Below are 13,847 nucleotides of genomic sequence, written 5' to 3'. Positions count from 1 at the left end.
CACATATGACCCCATTATAAAAAAAACTACATCCCCCAAAGTATAAAATGACATTGTGTTTTAACCCTTTAGGTGTTTCACAGGAATAGCAGCAAAGTGAAGGAGAAAATTCAAAATCTTCATTTTTTACACTAATGTTCTTGTAGACCCAATTTTTGAATTTTTTCAAGTGGTAAAAGGAGAAAATTTTTACTTGTATTTGTAGCCCAATTTCTCTCGAGTAAGCACATACCTCATATGTCTATGTATAGTGTTCGGCGGGCGCAGTAGAGGGCTCAGAAGGGAAGGAACGACAAGGGGATTTTGGAGAGAACATTTTTTTGAAATGGTTTTTGGGGGGCATGTCGCATTTAGGAAGCACCTATGGTGCCAGAACAGCAAAAAAAAAAAAACACATGCCATACCATTTTGGAAACTAGACCCCTTGGGGAAGGTAACAAGGAATTAAGTGAGCCTTAATACCCCACAGGTGTTTCACGACTTTTGCAAATGTAAAAAAAAAAAAAAAATTTTTTTTACCTAAAATGCTTGTTTTCCCAAAAAATTTTACATTTTTAAAAAGGGTAATAGCAGAAAATACCCCCAAAATTTGAAGCCCAAATTCTCCCGATTCAGAAAACACCCCATATGGGGGTGAAAAAGTGCTCTGCTGGCGCACTACAGGTCTCAGAAGAGAAGGAGTCACATTTGGCTTTTTAGAAGCAAATTTTGCTCTAGGGGCATGCCGCATTTAGGAAGCCCCTATGGTGCCAGGACAGCAAAAAAAAAAACCCACATGGCATACCATTTTGGAAACTAGACCCCTCAGGGAACGTAACAAGGGGTTAAGTGAACCTTTATACCCCACAGGTGTTTCAGGACTTTTGCATATGTAAAAAAAAATGTTTTTTTTTTTTTTTTTTTTTACCTAAAATGCTTGTTTTCCCAAAAATGTAACATTTTTGAAAAAGGGTAAAAGCAGAAAATACCCCACAAAATTTGTAACACAATTTCTCCCGAGTACGGCGATACCCCATATGTGACCCTAAACTGTTGCCTTGAAATACGACAGGGCTCCAAAGTGAGAGCGCCATGCGCATGAGGCCTAAATTAGGGACTTGCATAGGGGAATTCTACGCCAGTGATTCCCAAACAGGGTGCCTCCCAGCATGCCTGGACAGTCAGTGGCTGTCTGGTAACACTGGGAGTAGTTGTTTTGCAACAGCTGGAGGCTCCGTTTTGAAAACAGTGGCGTACCAGACGTTTTTCATTTTTATTGGGGAGGGGGGCTGTGTAGGGGTATGTGTATATGTTAGGGATCGACAGATATAGTTTTTTTAGGGCCGATACCGATAATCGGTGCAGGTTAGGGCCGATAGCCGATAACTTATACCGTTATTCCGGTATAAGTTATCGGCTATTTAACCCCCTGCGACACCGCTGCAGATCATTGATTTAAAGCGGGCGCTTTAAATCAATGATCTGCAGTGGCTTTTGCGCTTCTCTCACCCTGTCAGGGTGGTCCGGGCCATCCATCCATCGTTCCTGTAGTGTCCGGGGGCGTTCCGGGTGGAGGGTGTACCGGTCCGGGCTGTCCTTCTCCGGGGGTCCTTTTCTCCACTCCGGGCAGGCTCCGGCCTAGTACGCTGCATAGACGCCGCTGCGCAGTGATGCCCGTGCGCAGCGACGCAACTGACGTCACGGCGTAGCGACGTCTACGCAGTGTACTAGGCCGGAGCCTGCCCGGAGTGGAGAAGAGGACCCCCGGAGAAGGAGGACAGCCCGGACCGGTTCACTCTTCACCCGGAACGCCCCCGGACACTACAGGAAGGATGGATGGCCCAGACCCCCCCCCCCCCCCCATTACGGGTAAGTTTACATTTTTTATTGATTCGGAGGGTGGGGGAGGGGCCCGATCGGTATAGCGGTATGGGCAAAAATCCATACCGGGATACCGCCCAGCATCACGGTGGGGGGTGCGACGCGGTGCGGTGGGTCGGGGGTGCGGGGCATTATCGGCAAGATAATTGCCGATACCGATAATGCCCAAAATCGTGATTATCGGCCGATAATATCGGCCATACCGATAATCGGTCGATCCCTAGTATATGTAGTGTTTTTTACTTTTTATTTAGTGTAGTGTTTTTAGGGTACAGTCACACGGGCGGGGGTTCACAGTAGTTTCTCGCTGGCAGTTTGAGCTGCGGCAGAAAATTATCCGGCTGCAAGTTTCAGCTGCGGCAACTTACTGTAAACCTCTGCCCATGTGAGTGTACCCTGTACGTTCACATTTGGGGAGGGGGGGGGGGACGGGGACATCCAGCTGTTGCAAAACTACAACTCCCAGCATGCGCTGACAGACTGTACATGCTGAGTTTTAGTTTTGCAACAGCTGTAGGCACACTGGTTATGTATCACTGAGTTTGTGACCTAACTCAGTGTTTCACAACCAGTGTGCCTCCAGCTGTTGCAAAACTACAACTCCCAGCATGTACGGTGCATGGTGTACGGTGACTGCTGAAAGTTGTAGTTTGCAACAGCTGGAGGCACATCGGTCGTGAAACACTGAGTTAGGTAAAAAAATAAAAACTGAGTTTCACAACCAGTGTGCCTTCAGCTGTTGCAAAACTACAACTCTCAGCAGTCACCGACAGCCACGGGCATGCTGGTAGTTGTAGTTATGCAGCCAGCAGATGCACCACTACCACTCCCAGCATGCACTTTAGCTGTTTGTGCAAGCTGGGAGTTGTTAAACAGCTGAAGGTACACTTTTCCATAGAAAAAATGTGCCTCCAGCTGTTGCAAAACTATAAGTCCCAGCATGCCCATAAGGGAATGCTGGGAGTTGTGGTTGTCTGCCTCCTGCTGTTGCATAACTACAGCTTCCAGCATGCCCTTTTTGCATGCTGGGAGCTGTTGCTAAGCAACAGCAGGAGGCTGTCACTCAGCTCCAAGCCGCCGCTCCACCAGTGCCACCTCACCCCTGCTGGCTAAGGCTGTTCGGGGCTGTCAGAGACGGCCCCGATCAGCCAGTAATTACGGGTCACCAGGTCACTGGAGACCGGATTGACCCGGAATCGCCACAGATCGCTGGGCTGAATTGTCCAGCGATCTGCGGCCATCGCCGACATGGGGGGACATAATGACCCCCCTGGGCGATATGCCACGATGCCTGCTGAACGATTTCAGCAGGCATCCGGCTACGGTCCCCAACCGGCTAGCGGTAGGGACCAGAATTCCCACGGGCGTATGGATACGCCCTCGGTCCTTAAGGACTCGGAATGCAGGGCGTATCCATACGCCCTGTGTCCTGAAGAGGTTAAAGGGACAAATAAAATAAAAAAAAACACTAACCTGGTAATTCCTCTTTATCTTTTTATCCTATTTTGTCTTATCAGCGAGACATATATATATAAACAAATCTGTCTCAGGAAGTCAGCCATTTTCCATCCTGGCTGCAGCAGGATCCTCCCCCTTCTGCACAGACATTTAGTTCATAAACGTGTTCCCAGCCAGCTGAGCTAGCCTGCAATGGTATTTACCGCATTTAGACGACACAATCAACTTTGATTGCGGGGTCTAAAGGGTCAATGCCGGACATCGGCCCAATCAGCGATGTCCGGCATTAGCTGTGGGTCCCAGTTGCGAATAGCAATTGGGACCTACCGGGTATGACGCGCTGAGTGTACTTCATACATCGGGAGCACGCAGAGGATATAAATATTAGGGGTGTGAATCGCCAAGAATTTGGCGATACGATTCGAATCGCGATACCAGTGTGGCGATTCGATATATCCCGATACCGTCTAGGTGACGATACATCACGATATATCCCGATACATCGCCCACCTGGGAGCATTCATAGATCCCAATAGATGCTGCTGTCAGCTTTGACAGCGGCGATCTAGTAGTCAGGCGCACACTTTTCTCATTTTATCCCGTCCGGGCTGCAAAATAAAAGAAAATGCACTCTCTCTTACCTGCCAACGAGCCCCCGGATCTCCGGTACAGGTGTTCGGTCCCCGGGCTGTATTCTTCTTACTTCCTGTTAGTCCGGCACGTCACACGGAGCTTCAGCCTATCACTGGCTGAGGCGGGACATCGCTGCGGCCAGTGATAGGCTGAAGCTCCGTGTGACGTGCCGGGCTAACAGGAAGTAAGAAGAATACAGCCCGGGGACCGAACACCTGTACCGGAGCTCCGGGGGCTCGTTGGCAGGTAAGAGGAAGTGCATTTTCTTTTATTTTGCAGCCCGGACGGGATAAAATGAGAAAAGTGTGCATCGGAGTACTCCTTTAATAGCCAGCCGCGGCGATCGCCGCATGCTGGCTATTAGCGGCGGCTCCCGGCTACTGAAATCAGCCGGGGGTCGCAGAGTACGGAGCGGGCACGAGTCGGAGCCTGCTCCATAAACCCAGAGCGCCACTGTGTCAGATCTGGCCTGCTCGGCTCCACAAATGTGGAACTTGTATCTCCTGATGCCCGGGACAAAATATTTTTTATTGATTCAGTATCGGCAAATGAAAAAAATCGCGATAATCGCGAGAATCGATTTTTTCTTACATCCATTTGTGGGAAGGTGTTAACCACTTACAGGGGCTTGTTAAACCTATTTCCTTATTTTCTTAGTACATACATATTTTAAGCTTCAGGGTGCATTCACACGCTGGTAGTTAGCAGAGAGTTTCCCGCTGCGAGTTACGCCACAACTGATTTAAATGGGTCCGTGGACAGTCCGCAAATCTGACACTATTGCGGACTTTCAGATCAATGAATCAGTGAAACCCACTGCTAGTAATAGCGTGTGAACGCACCCTTAAAGTTTCTTGTTTGGTTAGTACAGTTTCTTCATGATCTGGCTTTATTTTTATGTAATTTTTATCTAAGTTTCATATTTTTTGTAATATCAGGGGAAAATTAAAAATAAAATAAGTGTGTTTTTCTATTAACCTCTTGGGGACGCAGGGCGTATGCATATGCCCTGCATCCCCGATCCTTAAGGACCCAGGGCGTACCTATACGCCCTGGTCCCGTTTACCGGGTTTAAATCATTCTCACCAGCAGAGAACGGGTTAACCTGGTGGGTCCCGGTTACTATGGGCAGCCAGGACCCACGGCTAATCCCGGGCACGGCCGATCGGGCCGATGCCCGGCATTAAACCTTTAGACGCCGCGATCAAAGTTGATCGCGGCATCTAAAACAAAAGTAAAAGAATCCAGGCAGCTCAGCGGCGCTGATCAAGACTATAGCATCAAAATCGCGATGTCCCGATCAGCTTACCAGATGAGGGAGGGTCCCGATCGGCGATCTACAGGAGCAGGAGCAATGAAGCGCCAATTACACTGATCAGTGTAAAAAAGGGGGGAAAAATGTATTTAATAAAAGTTCATTAACCCCTTCCCTATTAAAAGTTTAAATCACCCCCTTTTCCCATTTTTTTTTTAATTAAATAATTAAAGAAAGAATAAAAATAATCATATGTGGTTCCACCGTGTGCGTAAATGTCCAAACTATTAAAATATTAGGTTAGCTAAACCACACGGTCGATTGCGTACACGTAAAAAAAAAAAATTCCGCATGGAAAGCCGTATACATAGAGCTCCCGTGTTTTTTGTTTTGTTTTTGTACCATACTCAAAACTGCGGTTGTGTATCCTGTTTAAAAATGGTACACTCTTTTTTATATTGAAGTCAATGAAAAATGGATGTGTCTACAGTGCCATACGATTTTTGGGATACGTTTTCTTTTGTTCATGGCAAACCACCCCTACTTTCCTTTGAATTTTAATAAAACAATTAGAACTTTATTGCACTAAAGGGAGGAAACCTGACGGAGGGAGGGGGGGGGGGAGGAAACCTGACGGAGGGAGGGGGGGGGGAGGAAACCTGACGGAGGGAGGGGGGGGGGGGGAGGAAACCTGACGGAGGGAGGGGGGGGGGGGGGAGGAAACCTGACGGAGGGAGGGGGGGGGGGGAGGAAACCTGACGGAGGGAGGGGGGGGGGGGAGGAAACCTGACGGAGGGAGGGGGGGGGGGGAGGAAACCTGACGGGGGGGAGGAATGTTACAGGGGGAGTAAGGAATGTGACGAGGGGGGAATGTTACAGGAGGAGTAAGGAATGTGACCGGGGGGGGGGGGGGGGGGGGGGGGAATGTGACATAGGGGGGGGGGGGGGGGGGGGAGATGCTGTGGTGAGGTGGGTGAGGCAATGATGTAGCAGGGTCCGGTGGTATTTACCCTTGGTTTGTTGTGACGCCAGGGTGCGATTGTTTTGTATAGAAGGCCCTGCCGACAACCGGTCCACAAACGGCAGGATAATAAACGGGATGTAAACAGCAGAATTTATGATATAACTGGTACTTTTACTGAACTTCTTATGCAAACAGTCTTTATAAACATACAGTTTTTCTTGAGGTAACCGGGATGCAGGTTCCTCACAGGCTTTGCTGTGACTAATAGTCTTTAGCTTTAAGAAGGCCACTGTGCTACTAATTGTATGAGTTGAGTTGAATAGTAGTCACAAGGATTTAGTAAACAGAGCTTTATAACTCACGGTTTTAGTGGCTGCTGGTTCTTTAGGCTTTGGCCTAGTTGAGATGAATTGAGATATGCTGATTGTGTTTGCTTTGGATCCAGGAGATAAGAGAGCAGGAACCAAGAGAGTGAATTTAGTGACTACAGCCCCTTATATACTAGGGGGCTGGACTAATCCCATTGGCTGCAAAGCCTGTAGGTCCTGAACCCAGAGAACTCTGGGTACATCACATGACCCAGGAAGGTCCTAAATATCTGTACAACCATTATAATATATCACGTGACCAAGGTAGGTCCTATACATTTGTACACTACACAGAAATACATTTATATGAGGCGACCAAGGGGTAAGCCCTGCAGGAGAGCCCTGTGGAATGGAGGGACTAACTGAGGGGACTTAAGACAGGGACAGGACAAGGTCCTGTACCGGGACACCACAAAAGTGATGGGAGAAGATGTGACCATGAGGGGAGAATGTGACAGGGGGGGGATAGAAATTAAATGGAGAAGATGTGAAATGGGCGGTGGGCATAAAATGAGTAGATAGTTGTAAGGGAGGAGATTTGTGGAATTTCACCATTTATTATATCGCATCGCATATCGATATCGCAATATTTAGGCCCATAATCGCACATTTTCCCCATATCGTGCAGCCCTAATACCTAGTAGCAGAATGAGCACAAAGAGAAAACCATACTTTCAGCAGCCTTCTGGTCAGACTATTTTATAACCACTGCTCCACAGTCTACTACATTCTGCTCCATTATCAAATCCCTCTGACAGTGCTAAGTATATATATATATTAGGTCATAGATGTTTATGCAGCTGCTTCATATGTATAAGTAAAATGAAGGATGTAGAGCATGCACCTTACACACTTACATAAATTATATGCTGTCTCACTTGCTATATTTTCAATAAAAGGCTAAATAATGCAAAATAATTTAATAAAATATATATAAAATACATAAAATACATACCTCCAGTACTGCATCTACGAGCAATTTCCCAGTACACTAAGCCAAGAGCGTAAATGTCTGCACACTTAAATGAGTCGAAGTGCTTCATATTTATACTTTCATCCAGGACTTCTGGAGCCATATATCTATATTATGAAAGGAAGGAAGGTAGTAAGTTTTATAGTCCCCTCTAATGCCAACCACAGAGGCACATTATTCAGCCTGGTATTTTCCCCTTGAATAGAATTATAAATGATGAATAAAAAAAAAACACTATCATCCCACATTTTGCTAAATCATGGACCATCATCAGGAGAAACTGGTAATGTCAGTCTAGTAGAGAAGTACACTTTACTTTCTTAACCCCTTCCCACCCTAGGATGTATGCATATACATAAATGTTGAATACATATTTCCTTAAGAAACCTTAACACGAGATTGCTAAAGCTGCCTAGATATATGTTTGTATCTGGGACTGACAGAAAAACACAGGTTGCATGTTTTCCATCCAATCTCATGGAGAAGGACTACTCATCTCCCCTAAATTACATCTATCTTGAAATGCATATATGAAAATATTACAGATATATATAACAGAATCTGACAACTATTCAAAAACTTAAAATGGTCACTAGACCAGACTGATTTCGAGCTCTCAGGGATCAGGAAACGTGCAAACTGATTCTATTAAGAAGGGAAGGAGAAAAAAGGAGCAAACGCAGTGAGAGCCACTGTACGCTCTAATAAAAGGAAATCTGTCATCAATGTCATCTGCACCAACCTGCCGGTACAGACAAGTAGTGCAGGAGACACTAATGACTCAAGGTACTTACCTTATCCCGTTCTGTGCTGTAGTTCTTTGGTATCTTCAGCTCCGGGCCCGACGAGCATGGGCGGAGCTTAGTGATGTCACCACTGCTGTTCTTTAGCAGCGGGACCCAGCAGAGAACAGCAGCGGTGATGTCACTAAGCTCCGCCTATGCTCCAAGTCAGGCCCGGAGCTGAAGATATCAGAGAAGATTACCAAAGAACGACTGCATGGACCGGGACAAGGTAAGTACCGTTGTCATCAGTGTCACCTGCACTCTGTCGTTATCGACAGGTTAGTGCAGGCGACACTGATGACATATTTCCTTTAAGTGTTTTACCGTCTCACCCCTGTACTGGATTCACCATTAAAAGCAGCATAGAGAGCATTATACATTCTTAATGAGTAAGTGCTGCTGTGAATCCAGCATGGGGATTAGACCGTAAAACACTTACTGGAGCCTACAGGGTCTTTGTCTCTGACACTGCACCTCCTTTTACTCCTCCCTCAACACAGACTGCTGCTATGTGCATGCAACCTGATACCTCGGTGAAATGAAAGTGAATGACCAGTGCAGGAGGGGAAGAGTACAAGTGGAGAAAGAAACATTTTTCTCTGTTAAGATACAATAAAAAGTTTCATATATAAACACAATTGTACTATTGATTTATGCAAAGTGTGCTCAAAGAATTTTAACAAATGTGCAAGACGAAGAAAGGAGGGAGGTTACTTACCGTTTGGTCCCAACTCTCTGGTTTGGAGCAATATCTATTGTGTCTGTGAGAGAATCATGCCGCACGGCAAGACCCAAATCTGCAATAGCGCACACACCATTTTTCTTTACCAGAATATTTTTGGACTTAAGATCCCTGTGAGCAATTCCAGGTTTTCCTAAGTTTAAAAAAAGTAAAAGTAAAAAAAACACCTTATCAACTGATCCGAACTACTTTGCGAAAAAATAGGGAATGTTTGAAAAGGCGACCTACCCTGAGTTCCAACTATTTCCATATGCAAATGAGCAAGGCCACTGGCTGCTGAGAGGGAAAGCTTTATCATCCCTTCTATAGTAACAGTATACCTATTTAGATAGTCAAACAAAGAGCCATGTTCATGGTAGTCAGACACAAGCCACAACTGAGTCCACGTTCCATTATCTGCAAAAAACAACATTTAACATAATGAAAATGAACAAATACTGTATGAACAATCTCTGTAAAAATAAAATAAAACTATGCGTATATCAAACAGATGCCCGAGGTGCTATACCTTTGTTGTCGGCTGCAATAAATCCCAGAATATTCTCATGTCGCAGCATCACAGTCTGGTAGATTTCTGCCTCCCTGAACCATGACCTTTCTTCTCTAGAGGAGAAAATTTTGACTGCCACATCCCCTCCTCTCCACTTCCCACGCCACACTTCACCAAATCGCCCTTTCCCGATGATTTCTTGAAGGACGATTGTTCTTGCTACAGTGCGCTGCACAAAAAGTGGAAGTCCTGTGGATAAGATATATTTGTTATGTCAAGTGTTCTTTAGAACTTTAAAAGAAAAATGTGCCCGTTAGACTTTTATCAGATTCACTGCAACTTTTCTCCCATGACAACGAGGCTTGTAATTACTTAAAGGGGTGCTCAAGGGAAGTATACAAGCTCCAAGGCCCCCACACTACCTGGATATGTTTTTCGTAAATAATCCTGCCTGATAATGCATGGCTCCTGAGGCCCCTGTTGTCTTCTCTAGCTGTTTTATGTTCTTTGCCACCAAACCCTTCTACCTTCAGAATTAATACTACATTTCCCAGCAGTCACTGCAGCTCTGCTCTCACTGCCTGCCACCTCCTTCTCTGAGAGCAGCCCCACCCTCCTACTCTGTAAGCAGAGAAATAGAGTGTGATTGAATACTGGACACCTCCCAGCTGAAGGGAGCATGCCTCATCAGTGCACGGCAGAAACCACTGGTCTGTGCCTATCGGGAGGGTGGGGGTGAGAGGGATTTTGACAGAGATACAGTGGATGGCTGGATGACATTTTCCTTATACCCTGCATGAAAGTGACAACTGAAATAGGGGAAACTGCTTTATATCAGCTTATGAATGACATTTAGACAATTAAATGGGTAGGTGAGAGGGACATGATGGGCTTTGGGTCCTGTACTAGCCCTTTAAAGTGGGCTGTAATTAGAAGATAGAGAATCTACTGTAAAATTCAACAAAAGTGAATCAACCCAATAGGCCAGCAATTGGTTTAGATTTGAAAATGTCATTCCACTTTCTAAGGCTAGGTTTAGACTACAGAATATCCAGATTGAAAACTTCCGTCTAGAGATTCCGGGTCGGCACTAGGACCGCGCGGACATTGCTGTCTCCAATAGACTGCAATGTGTTCCACGAGTATATGCGCCTGAAGAATGAACAACGCCATTCTTCAGACAGATATTTTAAAGCGGATTTTCCATTCACAAATTCTGCTTCAAAAGTTCCAAAGTGTGAATAGGAAATTCTGTTGTCTGAAGCTAGCCTAAGTGTTTTGATTCCCCAAAGAAGCCTTGTGTCACATAGTCCTAATGAGAGTCTCAACCCAGACTTCTCCGGGGATTGGAAACAACTTCAAGACTAAATGAGTCAACAGCCGAATCCTTAGCTTTGCTCATTTCTAGCAGTCTCAAACTCATCCTACATAACATGCTTTTTACCCATGACCATCATTTCTGATCAAGCATCTTTATGATCAGAACAATATGTAGCTTTAGTTTCCATAGGTCTGAACAGGCAATATACAATGTTGTGCATGTTTAACATAATCTGTCACCTCTACATACACCCAAGTAGCGTATTTTTTGCCGTATAAGACGCACTTTTTCTTCCCCAAAACGGGGGGGGGGGGAGGAGAGTTGATGCGTCTTATACGGCAAATACGCATTAAAACCGTGGGTCCCTGCGGCCATCAACGTCCGGGACCCGCGGTTAATACAGGACATCACCGATCGTGGTGATTCCCTGTATTAACCCTTCAGATGCGGCGATCAAGCTGACCGCAGCTGACCGCCACGTCTGCAGCGAAAGTGACACTAACCCGGCTGCTCAGTCGGGCTGTTCGGGACCGCCACGGTGAAATTGCGGCGTCCCGAACAGCTTACAGGACACCGGGAGGGACCTTACCTGCCTCATCGGTGTCTGCTCCGTGCCGGGATCCCCTGCATGGCCGGCACTCTCCTTCGTCGTCATCACGTCGTCGCACACGCTGTCCCATCATCCAATAGGTAGCAGCGTGCATAGCGGCGACGGAGAGCGAGGATCCCGGGCAGCAGAGACGTTCCGGAGCGACGGGGACACTCCGGGGACGCGGCGACAACGATGGAGGGCGACATCCAGGGCAGCGGTGACACGTGAGTACTATCTCCTATACCAGTGGTCTTCAACCTGCGGACCTCCAGATGTTGCAAAACTACAACTCCCAGCATGCCCGGACAGCCAACGGCTGTCCGGGCATGCTGGGAGTTGTAGTTTTGCAACATCTGGAGGTCCGCAGGTTGAAGATCACTGTCCTATACTTTACATTGTATTTGGTTCAGAATCTTTATTTTCTAGATTTTTATGCTTTAAAATTGCCGGAGCGTAAGTTGTATGATGTATGACCAATAACTGTACCTGAGCCAGATCCTGAAGTAGACAGATCATAGATCAAGTCTGGAAGAGTTTTATCTTTTGCCAGGTACATTTCACACGATGGATCTTCCAAGTCAAGTCGCTGGCGGTTGTGATAAACCCTCTGGTGGCAGTGGAAAAGGACCACCACGATAATGATGACGCCAATGAGGAACACAGGACCAGCTATTACAGCTACAAGCTCTACAGGGCCCCAGCCTGATGGTGGATTCTCCTTTGTGACACCTAATGCAAAAAGTGAAGGACTTTTAGACTTCAACTGTTCACTTTATGACACTTTACATAAATCAGGAAATCAGTCATTTTGGATGGAAATAGAAATATTCTTTGCAACAAGTGATACTTTCTATTTAAGCAGGAAGCAGACTAAGAGTACGTTCACAAGTGCGTATTTTCTGCTGCAGATTTTGATGCCCATTGAAGTCAATAGGCAGCAAATCTGCAGCAAGAATAAACACGTGTGAACGTACCCCAAGGTTATGTTCAACGAGACTCTGCTGCAGCGGAATTTCCGAGTGGAAGGTTTCTGGCATGAAAACATGGTCCTATCCGTATTCTGTTTAAAGTTTTACAATTTGAAAGTACCTTTCATTGATAAATATGGAGAAGTCAGAGAGGGCCACACTATTGTTATATAAAATATCACAACTCCCTCGCAAAGAAAACGCAGTAAATTTCCCTTGACATACAACCAGATAGCTGTAAACACAGGAAATACAATACAAAACTTTATACCGCGCAACAGACCCTGGTAAAACAGTTGGGGGCTATGATAACCTGTTTCTTTATGAACAATCAAACTTTTAATAAAACAGGTACAGCTACCATTAAAGTGGTACTCCGCTGAAAAAAAAAATCTAAATCAGATTTAAAAATTACTTAATCCTTCCAGTACTTATCAGCTGCTATTTGCTCCACAGGAAGTTCTTTTATTTTTTTAATTTCCTTTCTTTCTGTCTGACCACAGTGCTCTCTGCTGACACCTCTGTCCATTTGAGAAGCAAATCCCTATAGCAAACCTCTCCTGCTCTGGACAGTTCCTGATATGGACAGAGGTGTCAGTAGAGAGCACTGTGGTCAGACAAAGGAAATTCAAAAAGAAAAAGAACTTCCTGTGGATCATATAGAAGCTGATAAGTACTGAAAGGATAAAGATTTTTTTAATAGAAGTAATTTACAAATCTATTTATATTCCTGGCATTAGTTGATTTAAAAAAAAAAATTTCCAGTGGAGAACCCCTTTAAGGACAGAGCACATCCACAGCGTATTTCATGCTGTAAGTGTGCCGACGGCAGTCACAAGAGTGAGCTACCTGCTGCAGTCGGGTATCTCTGTCTGCTTGTGACTGCCAGTGGGAAAGCCCCTCCACGAGCGGACACAGAGCTACTCAGACAGAGCAGGGAGCTCGCTCTTGACTGCCGTTGGCGCACCCCACAGTGTGAAATAAGCTGATGATGCGGTCCGTGTGACCCTACCCCAGTGTTTCCCAACCAGGGTGCCTCCAGCTATTGCAAAAACTACAAATCCCAGCATGCTGGGAGTTGTAGTTTTGCAACAGCTGGAGGCACCCTGGTTGGGAAACACTGCCCTACCCTAAAAGTAGTTTCTTAGGTTGCGTTCACAAGGCCGCCTAGACCCGTCCCGTTCTTCTCCCGTCAAAAATAAAAACAGACTTTAAATAAAAAATGTAAAAAACGACAATAACGAATGTTATCCATTCGTATCCGTTATTGCTCAGTTAACAAAAAAAATTTATTTTTTTTGCTCTGAGCATGCTCGGAAGTAAAAACGGATCAAAAAACGGATTGAAAAAATGGATGCAAACAGATGACATTAAAGGCTCATCAGTTTTCCATAGACTTCAATGTTAAATTTACTGTATCCGTCTTTTCTTCCATTTT

The 13,847-nt window shown here is 45.6% G+C and overlaps 1 protein-coding gene across 1 annotated transcript in view; it reads right to left on the bottom strand.

The window, feature by feature from the left end:
- ACVR1B (activin A receptor type 1B) overlaps nt 1-13,847 on the bottom strand; it is a 56,900-nt gene that overhangs the window by 8,268 nt on the left and 34,785 nt on the right. Inside the window, exons 3-7 of the mRNA XM_056562114.1 lie at nt 11,928-12,170; nt 9,547-9,777; nt 9,267-9,434; nt 9,015-9,171; nt 7,494-7,618 (exon numbers count right to left, since the gene is read on the bottom strand). Coding sequence (XP_056418089.1) covers nt 7,494-7,618; nt 9,015-9,171; nt 9,267-9,434; nt 9,547-9,777; nt 11,928-12,170 — 924 coding nt within the window. The remainder of the gene's footprint in view (nt 1-7,493; nt 7,619-9,014; nt 9,172-9,266; nt 9,435-9,546; nt 9,778-11,927; nt 12,171-13,847) is intronic.

This window comes from Hyla sarda, chromosome 2 (genome assembly GCF_029499605.1).
Source record: "Hyla sarda isolate aHylSar1 chromosome 2, aHylSar1.hap1, whole genome shotgun sequence".
Lineage (NCBI taxonomy): Eukaryota > Metazoa > Chordata > Amphibia > Anura > Hylidae > Hyla > Hyla sarda.
Note: the sequence above shows the minus strand (reverse complement) of the source record. Positions and strands in the feature narration are given on the sequence as shown.